General features: G+C 43.7%; 1 protein-coding gene across 2 annotated transcripts in view; it reads right to left on the minus strand.

Annotated features, from left to right (window-relative positions):
* Window positions 1-7,288: 7,288 nt before the first annotated feature.
* EXPH5 (exophilin 5) overlaps window positions 7,289-16,386 on the minus strand; it is a 35,480-nt gene continuing 26,382 nt past the window's right edge. For both annotated transcript variants that reach the window (XM_061374390.1, XM_061374391.1), the window contains 2 exons: window positions 15,011-15,137; window positions 7,289-13,130 (listed from right to left, as the gene is read on the minus strand). In XM_061374390.1, the coding sequence (XP_061230374.1) occupies window positions 7,813-13,130; window positions 15,011-15,137 (5,445 nt within the window). In that variant the 3' untranslated portion in view covers window positions 7,289-7,812. The remainder of the gene's footprint in view (window positions 13,131-15,010; window positions 15,138-16,386) is intronic.

Genomic DNA, 16,386 nt, shown 5'->3' on the forward strand with positions numbered 1-16,386 from the left:
CCCGCGGGCCCGCCGAGGCCGGGTGTGCCCGAGGGAGGTGCGGGAAGGGCCGGGCTGTCCCCGAGCCGCTCAACCGGCGCTGCCTCCCCTCTCCTTCGCTCTTCCGCCTGCACGGGGGGGAGCCTCGGGGAGCGAGGGCCTCGCCCTGCAGAGCCCGTGTGGGCCAACGGCGGGGGCTGTGCCCCGGTGCGGAGTGTGTGAAGGGGGAGCGGCGGTTCGTGTGGTGGAACAACGAGCGCCTGGGGTCCCCAGGGCTGGGTCACAGAGCCATCGGGTCATAGAATCAACCAGGTTGGTAAAGACCTTTTAAGATCATCGAGTCCACCCATTACCCAAGGAGTGCCAAGGCCACCACTAACTCGTGTCACTGAGGGCCTCATCTACACGGTTTGTGAACGCTTCCAGGAGCAGGGATGCCACCACTGCCCTGGGCAGCCTGTTCCAATGCCTGAGCACACTTTGGGGAAGAAATTTTTACAAATACCCAATCTAAACGTCCCCCGGTGCAGTTTGAGGCCATTTCCTCCTCTCTTATCACCTGTTACTTGGGAGAAGAGACCAGCCACCTCCTCACTGCATCCTACTTTCAGGTAGCTGTAGAGAGTGATAAGGTCCCCCCTGAGCCTTCTCCTCCCCAGACTAAACACCACCAGTGCCCTCAGCCATCCATCATCCGACTTGTGCTCCAGACCCTCCACCAGCTCCATTGCCCTGCTCTGGACCTGCTCCAGCACCTCAATGTCTCTCTTGTCCTGAGGGGCTCAGAACTGAACACAGGATTCAAAGTGCGGCCTCGCCAGTGCTGAGTACAGGGGGATGATCACTGCCCTGGCCCTGTTTGCCACACTATTTCTGATACAGGCCAGGATGCTGTTGGCTTTCACCTTGGCACAAGCTGGCTCATGTGCAGTTGCTGTCAATCACAAGTCCTTCTCTGGGCAGCTTTCCAGCCACTCTTCCCCAAGGCTGGCAGGCTTCAGGTCCTCAGACTGCACTCGAGGATGCAGGGAAAGCCCAGTACCGCTGGTGTGAGAGTGGGGAGTGAGTTCCTGAGCACAGGTCTGTGGGAAGGGGTCACTGAGCCCAGTGCATTCATGTCCAAGGAGGTCTGCCTTCCCTGGGCTGTGGGCGCTGTGTGGGTCAGAGTGAGGAGCAGCTGATCTGTGTGTGTGCTCTTAAACAACACATTACCTGTGGTGTAGGACACAATACAGCCGGCAGCTGAACTGCTGCTCTGGAATTTGAAGAGGAAAAAAACAACGATCATGGAATCATAGAATGTTTTGGAAAGGACCTGAAAGCTCATCCGGTTCCAAACCCCATGCCATGGGCAGGGACACCTTCCACGAGACCAGGTTGCCCAAAGCCTTGTCCAACTTGGCCTTGAACACTGCATTATTCATGATGGAGCATTTACTACTTCTTTGGGCAACCTGTGCCAGTGTCTCAGCACCCTCATAGTAAAGAAGGGCAGAGCAGCCCCTGTTGGGATGTTCAGGCACATTCCCTGCTGCTGGGCTCAGCTGCTGTTGTGGGGAGGAGGCCAAGCTCAGGGCTCTCAGGGTGAGAAGCTGGCAGTGGCCCTCACTAGGTGGTAATGCCAAGTGACAGGGAAAGAGGCGTCATAATATTATTCTCTAGAAAATGTAATGGATTTAAAGTACCAAAGCAGTGGATTTAAAGTGATGGAATACAAGTGAATGGGGGAAACCTCCAATGAGTCATCTCCTAAGGTTGTTGTATCATTTTTTCAGAAGTGTTTGCTCTACTAGGAAGTATTTCAGGGTGTTGGTAGATGGGGGGTTCCAAGGCTGTAGGAGAATTAAATCAAGCTTCCGTGTAAGGCTGGATTTTCACATGCAAAGCAATGATCGCACAAATGAGTGCTGCATGGTTTTGAATAACATGAACTTCAAGTCTCTGTACATACAGACCGTGAAAAACAGGTTCCTTGAAAGTGGAATTATCAAGTCTGGTTTCCTCCTTGCTTTTGACTTTAGTCTCCTAAACTCCCTCACTTCAAATAACCACAGATCTCCACTGACATACTGTGTGTGATACTCCCAACAGGCAAGAGAAAATACATATGGAGTTATGGATGTGTCATAGTTTATGCCCAGCCTGGAACTAAGTATTGTGCAGCTGCTCACTCACTCCCCAGCTCCTGGTGGGATGGGAGGGGAGAATCGGGAAAAAAACCACAGGTTGCGATAAGAATAATTTAATAATTGAAATAAAGCAAAAAATACAATTATTATAGAATCACAGAATCATAGAATAGTTAGGCTTGGAAAGGACCTTAAGATCATCAAGTTCCAACTCCCCTGCCATGGGCAGGGACACCTCACCTAAACCATGTGACCCAAGGCTTCATCCAACCTGCCCTTGAGCACCGCCAGGGATGGAACGTTCACCACCTCCCTGAGCAACCCATTCCAGTGCCTCACCACCCTTACAGTAAAGAATTTCCTCCTTATATCCAATCTAAACTTCCCCTGTTTTAGTTAAAACCCATTACCCCTTGTCCTGTCACTACAGTCCCTAATGAAGAGTCCCTCCCCAGCATCCCTATAGGCCCCCTTCAGATACTGGAAGGCTGCTATGAGGTCTCCACGCAGCCTTCTCTTCTCCAGGATGAACAGCCCCAACTTCCTCAGCCGATCTTCATATGGGAGGTGCTCCAGTCCCCTGGTCATTCTCGTGGCCCTCCTCTGGACTTGTTCCAACAGTTCCATGTCCTTTTTATGTTGAGGACACCAGAACTGCACACAATACTCCAAGTGAGGTCTCGCAAGAGCAGAGTAGAGGGGCAGGATCACCTCCTTTGACCTGCTGGTCACGCTCCTTTTGATGCAGCCCAGGATACGGTTGGCTTTCTGGGCTGCAAGCGCACACTGAAGCCAGCTCATGTTCATTTTCTCATCAACCAACACCCCCAAGTCCTTCTCCTCAGAGCTGCTCTGAATCTCTTCTCTGCCCAGCCTGTAGCTGTGCTTTCTTCTTTATTAATTAAATAAAGAAAGGAATAAAACCCAATAAACCTACGTGATGCACAATACAATTGCTCACCACCTGCCAACCGATACCCAGCCTGACCCAAGCAGTGATCTGGGCCTTCCAGGTAAGTCCCCATAGTTTATATACCGGGCATGATGTGCTGTGGTATGGAATACCCCTTTGGCTAGTTTGGGTCAGGTGTCCTGTTTCTGCTCCCTCCTGGCCTCTTGTGCCCCTTGTCACTGGCAGAGCATGAGACTGAGAAGTCCTTGATCAGGCTGCTCCCTGGGGAACAGGGTGAGGAGCATAGAACCATGGCTGGCAGCAGGGCTTCACCAGGGACCTCCCAACATGTGGCAGACAGCCTGTGGGGCAGCTGAGAGGACACATAACCCAGCAGGCTTGTGGGGACAGGACAGGGCTGAGGTCAGGCAGTGACATCAATCTGCAGATCAGGATCAGGCCTGTGAGGGGAACTGGGGTCAGACCCAGCTCTGGGGTGGCTGCAGGGCCCTGGGGACATCAGCCTTCACATGGGGCTGGGCTTGGCAGGGGCCAAGGCTGGTCAGACAAGGCCATAGGGAGATCATAGAATCATGGAGTGGTTCGGAAGGAACCTTAAAGCTCATTTAGTTCCAACCCCCCTGCCATGGGTAGGGACACCTTCCACTAGAAGAGAGTGCTCAAAGCCCTGTCCAGCCTGGCCTTGGACACTGCCAGGGATGGAGCAGCCACGGCTTCTCTGTGCAACTCATGCCAGTGCCTCACCACCCTCACAGGGAAGAATTTCTTACTAATATCTGATCTAAATCTCCCCTCTGTCAGTTTAAAGCCATTCCCCCTTGTCCTGTCACTGCATGCCCTTGTAAAAAGTCCCTCTCCAGATTTGCTATAGGTCTGCTTTAGGTACTGGAAGCTGCTCTAAGGTCTCCCTGCAGCCTTCTCTTCTCCATGCTGACAGGCCCAGCTCTCTCAGCCTGTCTTCACAGCAGAGGTGCTCCAACTTCTGATTGTCTTTGTCACTTCCTCTGGACTTGCTCCAACAGGTCCATGTTCTTGTGCTGGGGTCCTCAGATCTGAACTCCCTGGTGGGCAGTGAGGGGTACATGGGCCACCAGAGAATCCTGGCAGCAATGAAAGCCAACGTCATCCTAGGCTGTATGAACAGGGCAGAGCCAGAGGTCAAGGGGAGTCATTATCCCCCTCCACTCAGTGCTTGCTAGACCACATGTAGATACTGTACCCAGTCTTGGGCTCCCCAGTGTGAGATATCGATAAAGTGGATCAAATTTGGGGAGGCCACTGACAGGGAGTGTCTGGAGGACTGGCTGTGTGAGGAGAGGATGGGCCAGCTGGGCTTGCTCAGCCTGGGGCGGAGATGGCTTTGGAGAGGGGATGGACCTTGCAGAAGCCCCTGCTGCCCTTGGGGAGATCAATGAGGAGGTGACACAGAGAAAAAGGACAAGAGACAACTGGCGTAAGTTGAGAGAAGAGAGGCTCAGCCTGTAACACATGTTCCCCATAGGGACCGTCAGGAGGAGCACAGGCTGCCCCAAGAGGTTGTCTAGGCTCCATCCTCAGACATTTTCAACCCCCAGCTGGATGAAGTGGCCTGGTCTGACCTCAGAGCCAAGCTGCTGTTGGAGCAGAGGCCTCCTGAGGTCCTCCCCAGTCTGAGCTGCCCTATGATGAGACCATGAGATTTCTGTCCCTTCTTTCCAAGGCCACTGAGATGTTAGATGTTAGAAATGTTAGAGGTGACTCGTGTCACCTGGGGACACCTAATGGGTGAACAGAGATCTAGACAGAAACACTGCCTCAGCTCACAAACCATGTTTCCTTCTGCAACCTGGCTGAGGGACTGTGTCACTGAACTCAGGTGCCACATTCACTGGCTGTAGTAATTAAGGTTGAAAGGCAGTGGTGAGTCTCACACCCTGTCACCATGCTGCACGTGGCAGCCAGGCTCCACTCAGGCCTAATTCCAGCTAAAGTGATCTTCACGTGGAGATCACCACCTTGTAAACCTGCTCATCAAATAGTACCTTTGGCCCCTCCATGGAGTATCAGCTCCTCGAGGCAAGTTGTAGGCATACGGCTGGTTAATATGTCTATTGTAAAGATACAGCCACTGATAGGACTGGTGTTCTGGGGACTCCTCAGCTGGCAGGACAGCAGAAGGCAGCAGTATGCACCTGGCTAAGGCAGCACATCCTCCCCCTGCATTAGGCAGGCCTGTGCCCTGCAGGTGCGCAATGGAGCCAGGCTGGTGCCCCCCTTGGAGTCTGTGGCATGTCCAGTAAGTGAAAAATACACACAGTACCGATACATTCTTCATTTGAACGCAGAATTTATTTTAAAGACTTTTAAATATGAAACTCCTATAAATTATGAACATTTATAGAATATACTTTTGCCAAGGAAAAAGCTTGGAAGAGTGAACGTGTCAAACCCCAGCTCTGATGAACAGAATGGAGCTGGTTGCTATTCAAAGGGTATTTTCCTCTGCGTTTTCACACAAATGACTGTTTTACAGAATACCATTATTTGGTGTAAATATTACTTTACAGATCTTCAAAGGGCTGCAGTCTTCACAACTGATATATGCCCAAAAGCAATTTTTACTTGCTTCCATTAAATCAAGGCACCTGATTTGCTGTACTTACATAGCACAGATTGCATAGCAAATGAAAAAAAAAATGTATGCCAACAAGGTGAGAACTTAATCCAACTTCTGTTGAACAGGTAGAAAATATTTCCAAGTAAAAATGTTCTAGACTGTCCCCTTGTAGTCAGGAAAAAGTGTCTGACCATTTATTGCCCCTGTAAACATCTATTTTATTAGTCTTTACCTTACGTAGGCTGCTGTTCCCAGGTTTTGGACTAATGTATTTTGCAGAAACGTACAGCAGCACATATTCCTCACTGATATTCAGCTGGTTTTATTGTCTTATTCTATAGAATCCTGTATGTATAGAATAGAGCTGTTTACAGAAAGACATTTCTCCTTAGAATACCACGTTTTACAAACTGGAATTTCCTTCCAGCTTATATCCTTACAGAACAGGCACGTCACAGAAATCAATTCTGACTATAAAGACATAGTTTATATTAGTCCTTTTATGTACAACAGACAAATTACCCCAGTATAAAGATACTTACATATTGGTACAGATACGAACTATAGACCCACTTCTTTAACGAAGTTTACAGTATAAAAAAATACGGATACCAGCTACCCACTCTAATATTTTCATCATTTACTTTCTTGTGGAGCAGTCAGTGATACAAGCATTGCTTGTTTTGTGTAAAATATATTATTTTAGAATACCAGCATTCTGTCCTTCCATTTACAAAAATACAATTATGTCCTACAGAAATTTTACTGAATTAAAAAGCATATAAAAATATGGGTCATCATTTTAGACCATATGTGAAATTAGAAATAAAGTAGAAGTAAATGTGTAATTACTTAAAAATACTATCTTCTGGCTCAGAGAGCCACTTTGATTTTGCATAAAGAAAAGATCAAAGCTTAGTTAGAAATTTAATGGCCAGAGATGAGTTTTGACTACTGAGTAATGATACTACCTTATTACTGTGGCCAAAGAATAGCCACTGGGAAATGCTTACAGTTGTTCAGTTTGAAGGATAGAAGTACCGTGGTGATGGCAGGAGTGGTTGAAAAATACCGAAAAGGGATGGTAGTTTAGCAAAAGGCAAAGAGCATTTCTTGCTGCTTTTATTCGTGTGTAAGAACCTGCCAGCCTGTTGTGACCCAGTTCAGCCGGTGCTGCCCTGAAGGAGCCCAGCTGAGCAGAAGAGAACCTGGGGACATTGCAAGATGTGTTGGTTATGGTTGTCTCCCCACTAACTAAGACAGCTTAGGATTCAACCCATGAGGTTTATATAGGAAATAGATAGGGCAGACCTTTTTACAGTTTGCATAGTTTGAAGTGTTGGATTATTAATGCAAATACAGGGATCTTGGCTGTTCATTTCAGCCATAACCAAAGCTGTGCCATTAGGAATCTCCCATGTCTAAAAAGCAGACTTCCATGCTCAGCTGTGTTTCTTAACATCCTTAGGAATTCTGGTGAGTTTTGCAGTGCTGTGCCCTTTACTGAGCTGCTTCCCATGCACTAGCAGCAGTTCTGTAACTCATATTGCTCACTGCTCTGGCAATGCTGTGGAGAAAAATTTTGGTGTGGAATCTGCCTCATCTGCACGTCAGAACACATGCCACCAGGGACATTGCTGCTGTGCTTCCAGGAATGCAGAAAAGAGAGAATACGCTGTAAAAATGGAACAGGTTTTGTTCTGCAGGGGAAATTGTTGGGTGGGATGGATTGGCATTATCATTCTTCATCTGGTAAATGAGGAAAAATGGAGAAACAGTAATTTCAGCAAAGTAACCTCTTGGTTTTCTGTTAAGTCCTGTAAGAAAAAGTAGCTCAAGCTAGAATTTATCCATTCCAGCACTGCTTTGCTGGCAGGAGCCTACACCACTGCTTGCTGACTCAGAGGAAAGCCATCTCTAGAGTTACACTGCTCAAAGCTCCACAGTTGTTTACCTTCTATTTTTTTGGGAAGGGATTTTTTAACATTCTTTTCCCTGCTAGAGAAACAACAATGGTGAAGCCACATATTTAATACAAAAGTCAGATGCTCAGCTAATGTAACATACTAACTTCTTAAAAACTAATGAAGTTGTACCAATTTATAGCAGCACAAGAACTGGCTCGAAGTATTTTACATGTTTTTGCCTGCCCAGAAACCGCTGAGCTATTGTGCCATCTTAGTACCATGGGCCCTTCATAGCTCAGATTCCTTATCTACCTCATCTAGGTAGTATTCATCATCAGTGGTGGTATCACTGTCTGAGTCTGAATAAGCTGCTGGGTCTTCCTGATAGATATCGGTTGGTTCTCTTGGGGAAGAAGCAGTCGATGAAATTTTGCTCCCAGCAGAACTTGAGCTCAGAAGCTCAGCCCTGTTTATAGAAGGGGTCTCTCCATCTCTGAGCGCACCAGGATTATTAAGAAGACAAGGTCTCCATAATCGCCCTTCTGTGAGTGACCTCTTGATATTTTCCAGGAAAGCTAACTGTTGTTCTTTGCCAAATATACCGAATTCAACAGAAGGATACATCAGATTTCTAGTGCTGTAACATTTCTCATCATCTGATGCCCAGTTTTCATTTTCATCACAAGACAACAACTCTGAGTAAGATTTAAATCTCTTCCCATGTATGCCCTCTTTGGGTAGAATATTGCTTCCTGAGGCAAAGGTCGCATGGGAATCTGGAGCACAAATACTTTCAGAGAGGTGACGCTCACGCTGACTTTTGGTGTGACTCTTGTGCAACTGAGAGCTGTGCAAGTTAGCATTTCTTAAGCTAGCAGGCTGAGAGGTGTTTTGGCATCGACCAAGCACTGTTTGGGAAGTCAGGTTTTGCTCTGGATATGTGTCTGCCTGCAAGCAACTATTTACATAGGTGTTTGAATTTTTGTCAGTTAAAAGTGGCAAGGGAGGAGTGCAGGCATGACTGCTAGCTCTTCTTTTCTCATCATCCAGAGCATCTGATGTAGTAACACTGGGAGAAACGGGCTGGCCTTTGCTTTCTAACCTGAGATCAAGTGTTTGGGAATTCTTATTTCTTGTGGTTACTGCTTTATCTGGAAAGAGGGTTGTAAGACTTGGCCTATTTTCCACTTTCACTGTAGATTTTTTGGGACTGATGGCTTCCTTCTGGGTGCATGGGCTTGTAAAAGACCTCCAATTGGCATTACTAACACGCAAAGAAGGACCATTCTGGACTTCAGTCTTCTTATTCTCAGCTATTCTTGGCTTTGGCGTATTCTTATCAGAGTCCACACTGTGATCCTGATTTTCGTTGTTCGACTGCAGGAATGGCTGATGGGAATCCGCTGGAATCAGTGAGTCGAGGGACATGTCGGCCTCTAAAGCAGTGGCACTTCCATCATTCTGTGAAAAGATGTTACTTATGTGTGGTTTGGGGGGTAAGTTTTTACTTGAAAATTTTCGACTTGTTTTGTAAACAGCGGCCAATTTATTCTTAATTGAAGGTCTGTTTTTCCTTTTTTCTATATCTTTGACTTTGTCCCTTGTGCAGTCAGAGAGAAGCTTGTTCTCATCTTCTGCACTCTGTGTTATCTTCTGATCTTGTGTTACCCTGAGGACTTTATCTTTACAGGTCATGTTCAGGCTGCCTTCACTGTGCCTCTCTGGTTCTTGCAAACCACTGTAATCTTTACCCATCCGAACACCCTGTGAGCTTAGCTCTTTTTTAATCTTTGAATTCTTTACTTCATCTGTGTCTGTGCTAACCACTTTGTCAAGATGAAGTGATGGATCAGCACTGGGAGCTGTGCCTACCTCAGATGCTTTGCCCTGAGACCCTGAAAGCACTTTGCTACAAGACTTTAAATCGTTTGCATTTTTTCTTGAACTGTCAGCCCTTAATTGTAATCCACTATTTTTATTATTATACAGAGGGCTGGCTTGGTGTCGGAAATTTACTCTGTGTTTGACTTCAGTGCTACCCCTGTACTTGTCTTCTGCAGGAGGAAGCGACACATCAGCACGCTCTGTGTTACTGCTCCTTCCAAGGGAACTTTTCTCTCCTGAACGGATGAGTGAACTGTTCAGATTTTTATTGGTGTTCACTTTAGGGGCCTTAGAGCAGTTTTCAGAGTTTCCCTTCTGTGTTATATATTTATTTGTTGAAGCAGAATACAAAGGATTCTCTAAATGCCTGCCTGGCTTGGAAGGGGTTGATAAAGTGGACGTTAGTGGTGGGGCTGTCTGTAAAATTTCCTTCTTTTCTTTTAGACAGGTTTCTGTATTTTGGCTGCTTGAAGCATCAGAAATGGCCTTACCTGACTTAACCACTATTGCAGTGGATTGTGTCACCATGTCATTTTCTGCTAATGAAGTATCTGCTGAACTATCTTTCCTGTTACGTACTATACCCATCGACTTCAAAGTACAAATCTTCTCAGAGCTAGGATTTAAGTGGGAATTCTCTTCATCACTATCAACAACAGCTCCTAAATTCTGAGGTGTGACCAGAGCTGAAGATACTTGGTCAGAAGAATACGAAGGCACCTCTTTTCCCACAGCACTGAGGGAAAAAATATTTGCTAAACTCACATGACCTTCATTTTTCTTCCTTTGTATTCTTGGTGAATGAGCATTTTCTTTGCGACAAGGTGAATCTGCATCCTCTGGATTATCTCTAAAGATGTTAGAAAATGTTCTTGAATGCCTCCGTGGTAATGTGTAATAGATCGAAACCAGTTCATGATACTTGACATGATCTTCATCAACGCAAACTGTAAATGTGCTTGTAGTTTTGTATTTCTGCAAAAAATTTCCCCTGTCACTACAATCTGAAAACACAGAGGATTCTCTTCTCCTTAAATGATTACATCTCTCTGTCAGTTCAACTGATGTGTTACTACTTACTGAATCATTAGGACTTTTGGTTAAAGGACTGGGGTAATCTTTTTCTTTGTTATTTGTAGCAGCATTTAACGATGCTGATGTTAAAAAGGGATGTTTTGAGTCTAAACAAGACACATCTCTTTGATTAAAACGAAAGGCATCAGCTCGACATGGAATTTCACACCTTAAATAATTGTACGTTGTTCTGCTTTCTCTAGGTAAAGAGATGGGTGTATCTGACATAATACTACCAGCAATGCTAGCTGACTTTCTGGGTAAAGTGTAATAAATAACAAGTGGGTCAGGAGATTTGAGGCTGTTTCTTCTAGGGGAGCCAGTAATGCTGCAGCTACTTGTGTGTCTCAGCAAGCTGTCTTTCTTGTGAAACCTTTCAGTACAAGGTGAATTACTCCCTAGTTTTCCACTTTCTTTTTCAAGGCAAAAATAATTTAAACTACGATCAGAGGTCGTGGCATCTCCATCACATCTGTGCATATAAGTATTTCCAGAATTTCCATTTTGTAAAGAACTAGTAGCGAATTGTCCATTACAGTCCTTAGTAACTAAAGTGCCTGCATTTTGCAGCATTTTCTGTGCAATCTTTTCAGTAACACATACTCTGCTCACTTGGGCTGGTTTTCCACCTTCTGCTTGAGATTCAGTAACTGTGCCATTTACTGAAGAGCTAGTTAGTGTTCCCAAACATTTAGAATTGTCTTTATGAGAAAGTGCATGTGGAGAGCTTTGGGAGGAGCTAGATGAACATTCAGGAGGACAGGACAACATGCCTTGACAGTTTGCTAATTTTTCAGTGGATGGAGCAGAAGCAACATTCAGCAGTGAGGAGCGTCTCTTTGGAGTAGCTTGGTTAATGTCTTCTGCACTCCGATTATCCTGTTTGATACTCTCTCTTTTTGCTGCATCGTGCAGATTATGTTCCCAGTCTTTCTGACTTGGAAGAAAAGGTTCCTTTCTGCTCTCATTAGTTAAAATACAGGCAGGTTGCCTGAACACACTGCTGGGTGGGCAGTCGTTTCCCTTCATTTGTACATTTCTTTTGTCACAGTTTGACATACATATTTTTGCAATATCTCCTCTGGCAGTGACTTGGGTTTGTCTCTTTGATCTCACTGTGTTAAAGAGAGATGCATCGCTCTGTAATGTGGCAGAAGCAGGGCTGTTAGAGGGAAAACTCTGGTTGTTGATGTAGTTTGTATCTACTTGTTGAGACACTGACTGCAGTGGTATGTTTTCATCTGGCAGTTTCATACCTTCAACCTTTTCTAGTTGTGTAAAGTCTGCTTTAGTGCTTCTTAGTGTAATGTCAACTGAATTCCTCTTCAGTCCAATAGGTTTTGTTTGGTCCTTCAACTCAGGAAAGACTGACTCATCAGTTGTGGTACTACATGAAGAAACTGAAGAGTTACAACTTAGGCAAGGCTGACAGCCCTCAGTAAATTCTGAAAAAGTTCTACTTGCACTTCTTGTTATCCTTCTGATATTCAGATTTTCTGGAGAATACATGTGAAAATCATTCTGCAGGCGCTGTGAACCAAACTTGGCATTCTTTGTATGTGCCCACTGCTGCTCATTTAAGTTGGCCATCATCACGTCAAAGCTGGCATCAGGGGAAAGAAATGCTTCATCACTGTAGTACTGAGGAATATCAGTCCAAGAAGGATAGCAGTCTCTTTTTCCATAAGGAGAGTTTTTTTGGTTTGCATACAACATGCCATGAGAAGAAGTGTCCCTATAGTAGGATCTAGAGAGATTGTTTTCTGATTTGTATAGTGGATAATTTTCCCAGTTATCAAAGGGCAATGGAGAAGTAGCTTTGTCAGGACAACTAACTCTACTAAAGCAATTACTGCTTGAAATAGATCTTCTGTAGTGGTGTTTTGTGTGGTAACATCCGTATTTCTTGGTTTCTTGTAAAGTGCTGGAATATCTGCCAGGGTCTGCAGCATGAAACTCCATCAGTGACTGGGTTCTAAACATCTTTTCTTGGGTTGGTATTTGTTCAGGGGAGTCTGGTGTGTTGTTCCATACAATAGAAGACAGAGGAATTCTCTTTGGGTTCTGTCGACCGAATCTTGGTACAAAGCCATTCTTGGTCTCTCTTGCCAATGGATGTAAACTAGATCCTGATAGCTGGTCAGAAGATACTGATGATAGACATCTCCGAAGGGAACACACAGAGTAACTTTTGCCAGCTGTATCCCTGTTCATACAACTCTTGTACCTAAATCCACTGTTGTGAGTTACGGAAGGAGGATATAAGCTACCTTCTGAAGACCGTCCAAAAGAAACAGAAGGCAGCCTGCTGCTTAGTAGATGAGAATTTCCATCAACTGGGTCACTGTATCTGTAGTCATCTTGAAAGGCTGTCTGGTGCCAGTTTATATATGCACTATGTAATTTCCTTGGTCTGATGAAAATCTTGTGTTCATCTTTGGCTCTTAGTGTTCTCAGTCCATCTGGGAAGTATGTGCTAGGCATGTCACTCCAGTCATTTCTGCGTTGCCCCCTACTATCAGTCTGCCTCTTTAGGGTAGGTAATGCACTACTGTATTGGACATTTGATGCACTGCTAGGAGAAACTGTCCTGTTTAATGGGTCTTGGGCTTGTTCCTGGGCCAGCTGGTCATCCAGATCATTGAGAACTGTACAGGGGAAAAAAAAAGTGTTTAGTTTTGTTTAATAATCTTCTGACTATTTCAGTTTAGAAGTTTCATACACTATGATTAATAATCAGAACTAGGTTTAAAAGAGTCAGCTTCTCAGCATTCAAAACCCTCCCCAAACCACACATTCTTCCTCCACAGGACCTGTCAGCAGTCACCCATTATGACTGCAAGGGAAAAAATGTGCTGCTCTGTGACTGATCTTAAAGCTGCTCTTTATGTAAATGTTAGTCTTTATGCTATTTAAAAGAAAACAAAACAAACTGAAGTCTGAATTCTTACTCATGAGCTACACGTGTGTGTGTGTAAACTTTCCAAATCTAGTTTGTAAGCAAAAAATCACTGAAAAGAATTCACTAGGGAGACACAGACTTCTATATGTGTTCACAAAGCAGTGTTATGATGCAGCTGTAAGAAAACACAGAATCCTGAAAACCAGCAAACAAACATATTCAGTTGCCTGGCATATTCACTGTCTCATTCAGAAAAGAAGTTCTCCGCTAAACTGCAGATTATTACTTTAAAATGAGCACTCAAAACCGGCATTATTTGGATAGAAAAGTGTAATTAAATAGTTAGGAACCCATGATTTGTCTCATGAACTGGAATTAAACACTATACAGCTCAATTAACCAAGATGTTCAGTTGTATGACTGACAACAATGTAGTTACTTTATCTGCAACAATTATGCATTTGCTAGTTGTATTCTTTCATACTTTGAAAATAGCATATGTAAGATATAACCACAAATGGATATGGCTGCTTTGCTACAGCGTTTCCTAATGCATATAAATAAAAAAGACTGACTGATCAGTCATTACAGATCTGTGCTAATAGTAAAGAATCATTAAGAAAGCACTGCCAGGTATGTATAGTTGGAATAAAAGGTGATATGAAAGTAGTAAAATTTAGCTTTTTCCTAAGTTTCTCTTTAGCACAGAAGAGAGAAGAATCTTGAGAGAGTCAGCTTCGAACAACAAAAAAGATGAGCAGTTTCTGAGTCTTCCGTTTGGAGGACATCAGCCAAGCTATGTACAGGTTTAGTCTGTCAGTGGACAAGTGTGCACATGACTGACACCCAAAAGCAGTGACAGGTGTGTGTTTCAGAAGAACCACTGCAGTGGTTCACCCTGCAGTGCTCTCTTCTTCCAGCATTGCCAACTCACCCACTCATGCTTCTCAGTCATGCTTTCAACCTCTGATTTCTTGTAATTTTGGGTGGTAGAAAATAATATTAATGGGCATTTGTTTGCACAGATCTGAGAGAGTTTACAGAAGAACACCTCAGTACTCCCACAGGCTGTCTGATCTTGCTTTGCTTCCCAGCAGTGAGAAGACAAAAAAGAACTAACAACTTCTGTGTGGTTCTATAAGGGCTCCCAGAAAGCTAACTGCATGCCACAATACCTTTTGCTTCTGTGATTTCAGGCTTTAGAATTCACAAAACCAGGCCCAGTAATTCATCATTATCAAAACTATGCATGCATGAAACTGGGATGAAATTCTTATGTAATTGTATGTCTGCATCTAAAGGAAGCAATATGGGCTTCTGTCAGAATCAGCAGAGAAATGTACGCTCTTAAGTTGTGATTCTTCTGAACTTCATCAATATGAGATGAAATACACTCTAAGAGTGACCAGTGACATATTCTGAAGTGTCATGATACACTGTACACAACACACGATACAATAGAGTAGATATTATGCTGTCCTATGAAGCCACCAAAATAGCCACTATGGTACAAACTAATAGCCACATCTTTAAAATCTATGTGTTTGCAGAGAATGCCCTGAGACCAATCACCACAGTCACTTCTGATAACAATAATATCAGAACAAAGTAAGGACACACACTTACCATTGAAAAACTCCTTCTCTAGCTGTTCACTCCATTCCTGTGCACTTTTCTCCATCATTTCATTTTGGTTTGCATCAAAAGTATGCCCATCTGTTTCAGTTGCCATTGGGGAATTGCACATTTCAGCCTGTTAGAAATTGTAAGGCAACATGATTTTAGTTCTACATGTGAGTTCAGATCATGTTTCACATGTCACATCACAAATTATGTTACATGTCAGAGTCAGTAAATTCTCTGTGGGTCCATTAAATGTAGTACTATTATAATACAGCACTGAGGATTGTAAAGTTGCATGCATTTTAGAGACTTTTACATATGTAATAAGGAGATTGGCTCATCTTGTCCTCATTCTGTTGCATATTTTCAATACATGAATTATAATGACCTTAAATAGTAACGGGCATAGTTTGCTTATTTTCTCCATATGCATCCTTACTGCACTGTATCTTTTAATTCAGTTTTTCCTAATCACCTGTTTCTTAACCAGCACATTTTAAAGTTCACACACTCGCCTCCCAACAGAGATTTAATAATTTAACACCACAGTCAATTTTTGTATCGCAAGGCAGCACTTTAGGGGGCTGTGATAAATTACCTTAGCAGCAGGAAAAATGGCATCCTATTCCCCATCTGAGTTCAGTTTACATGTTAAGATGGAGAGGTTCCTGTGCCATCCATATTTCTCTCAGCTCACAGTCTCAGATGGTAAAAGTGCAGACAACTGCTGAACTGCTGATTTATTTTAGCTGAGACTCTTCCTCCTTTTTTAAATAAAACCCCTTACTACTTTTCAGTTCTCAATATTCATAATATTTTACTTACCTAGCTATGACAGTCTATTTATATAATAGGCATGATTCTCTGATAAGATCTTTGTTCAGTCATATATTAATATATGATTATCCCTTTGTTTTTGAAATACGAGAGAAGGGAGGTGGCCAATTTACCTCCTCTATACCTTTGATTATATACTGTATACCTTCTTAGTCCCCTCTGTGGTTATACCATACAATTGAAGAGGAGGAAAGACACATTAGTAATACAGGGTAATAAAGTAATTAAACTAACTAATATCATCCTTGGAGGAAATCTGTTTATTTCAACAGCATGCACTTAAATTACATCAGAAATAAATCTGTTTTTTTCACCCTTAAATTGAGCTTGTGCTTATAAAATGGAACATTCAGCCAAAAATAATTTCCTACTGTCAAAATTTATATTTACACAGTAATTCTGCTCATGGAAATGTTGCAGGAGAGGCTCTATCTTATTGCCTGCCTGAGTCAGCTACTTTTTCACCCTTGCACAAATGAAAAGAAACAAAGTAAATACTCTAGATTATTTATTCAGTGTGAGTTTGGACCTATTTGCAGGTT

The sequence above is a fragment of the Neopsephotus bourkii genome, unplaced genomic scaffold, assembly GCF_033783945.1.
Source record: "Neopsephotus bourkii isolate Nb327-2 ecotype Australia unplaced genomic scaffold, CSIRO-AGI_Nbou_v1 NB_1638, whole genome shotgun sequence".
Classification (NCBI taxonomy): domain Eukaryota; kingdom Metazoa; phylum Chordata; class Aves; order Psittaciformes; family Psittacidae; genus Neopsephotus; species Neopsephotus bourkii.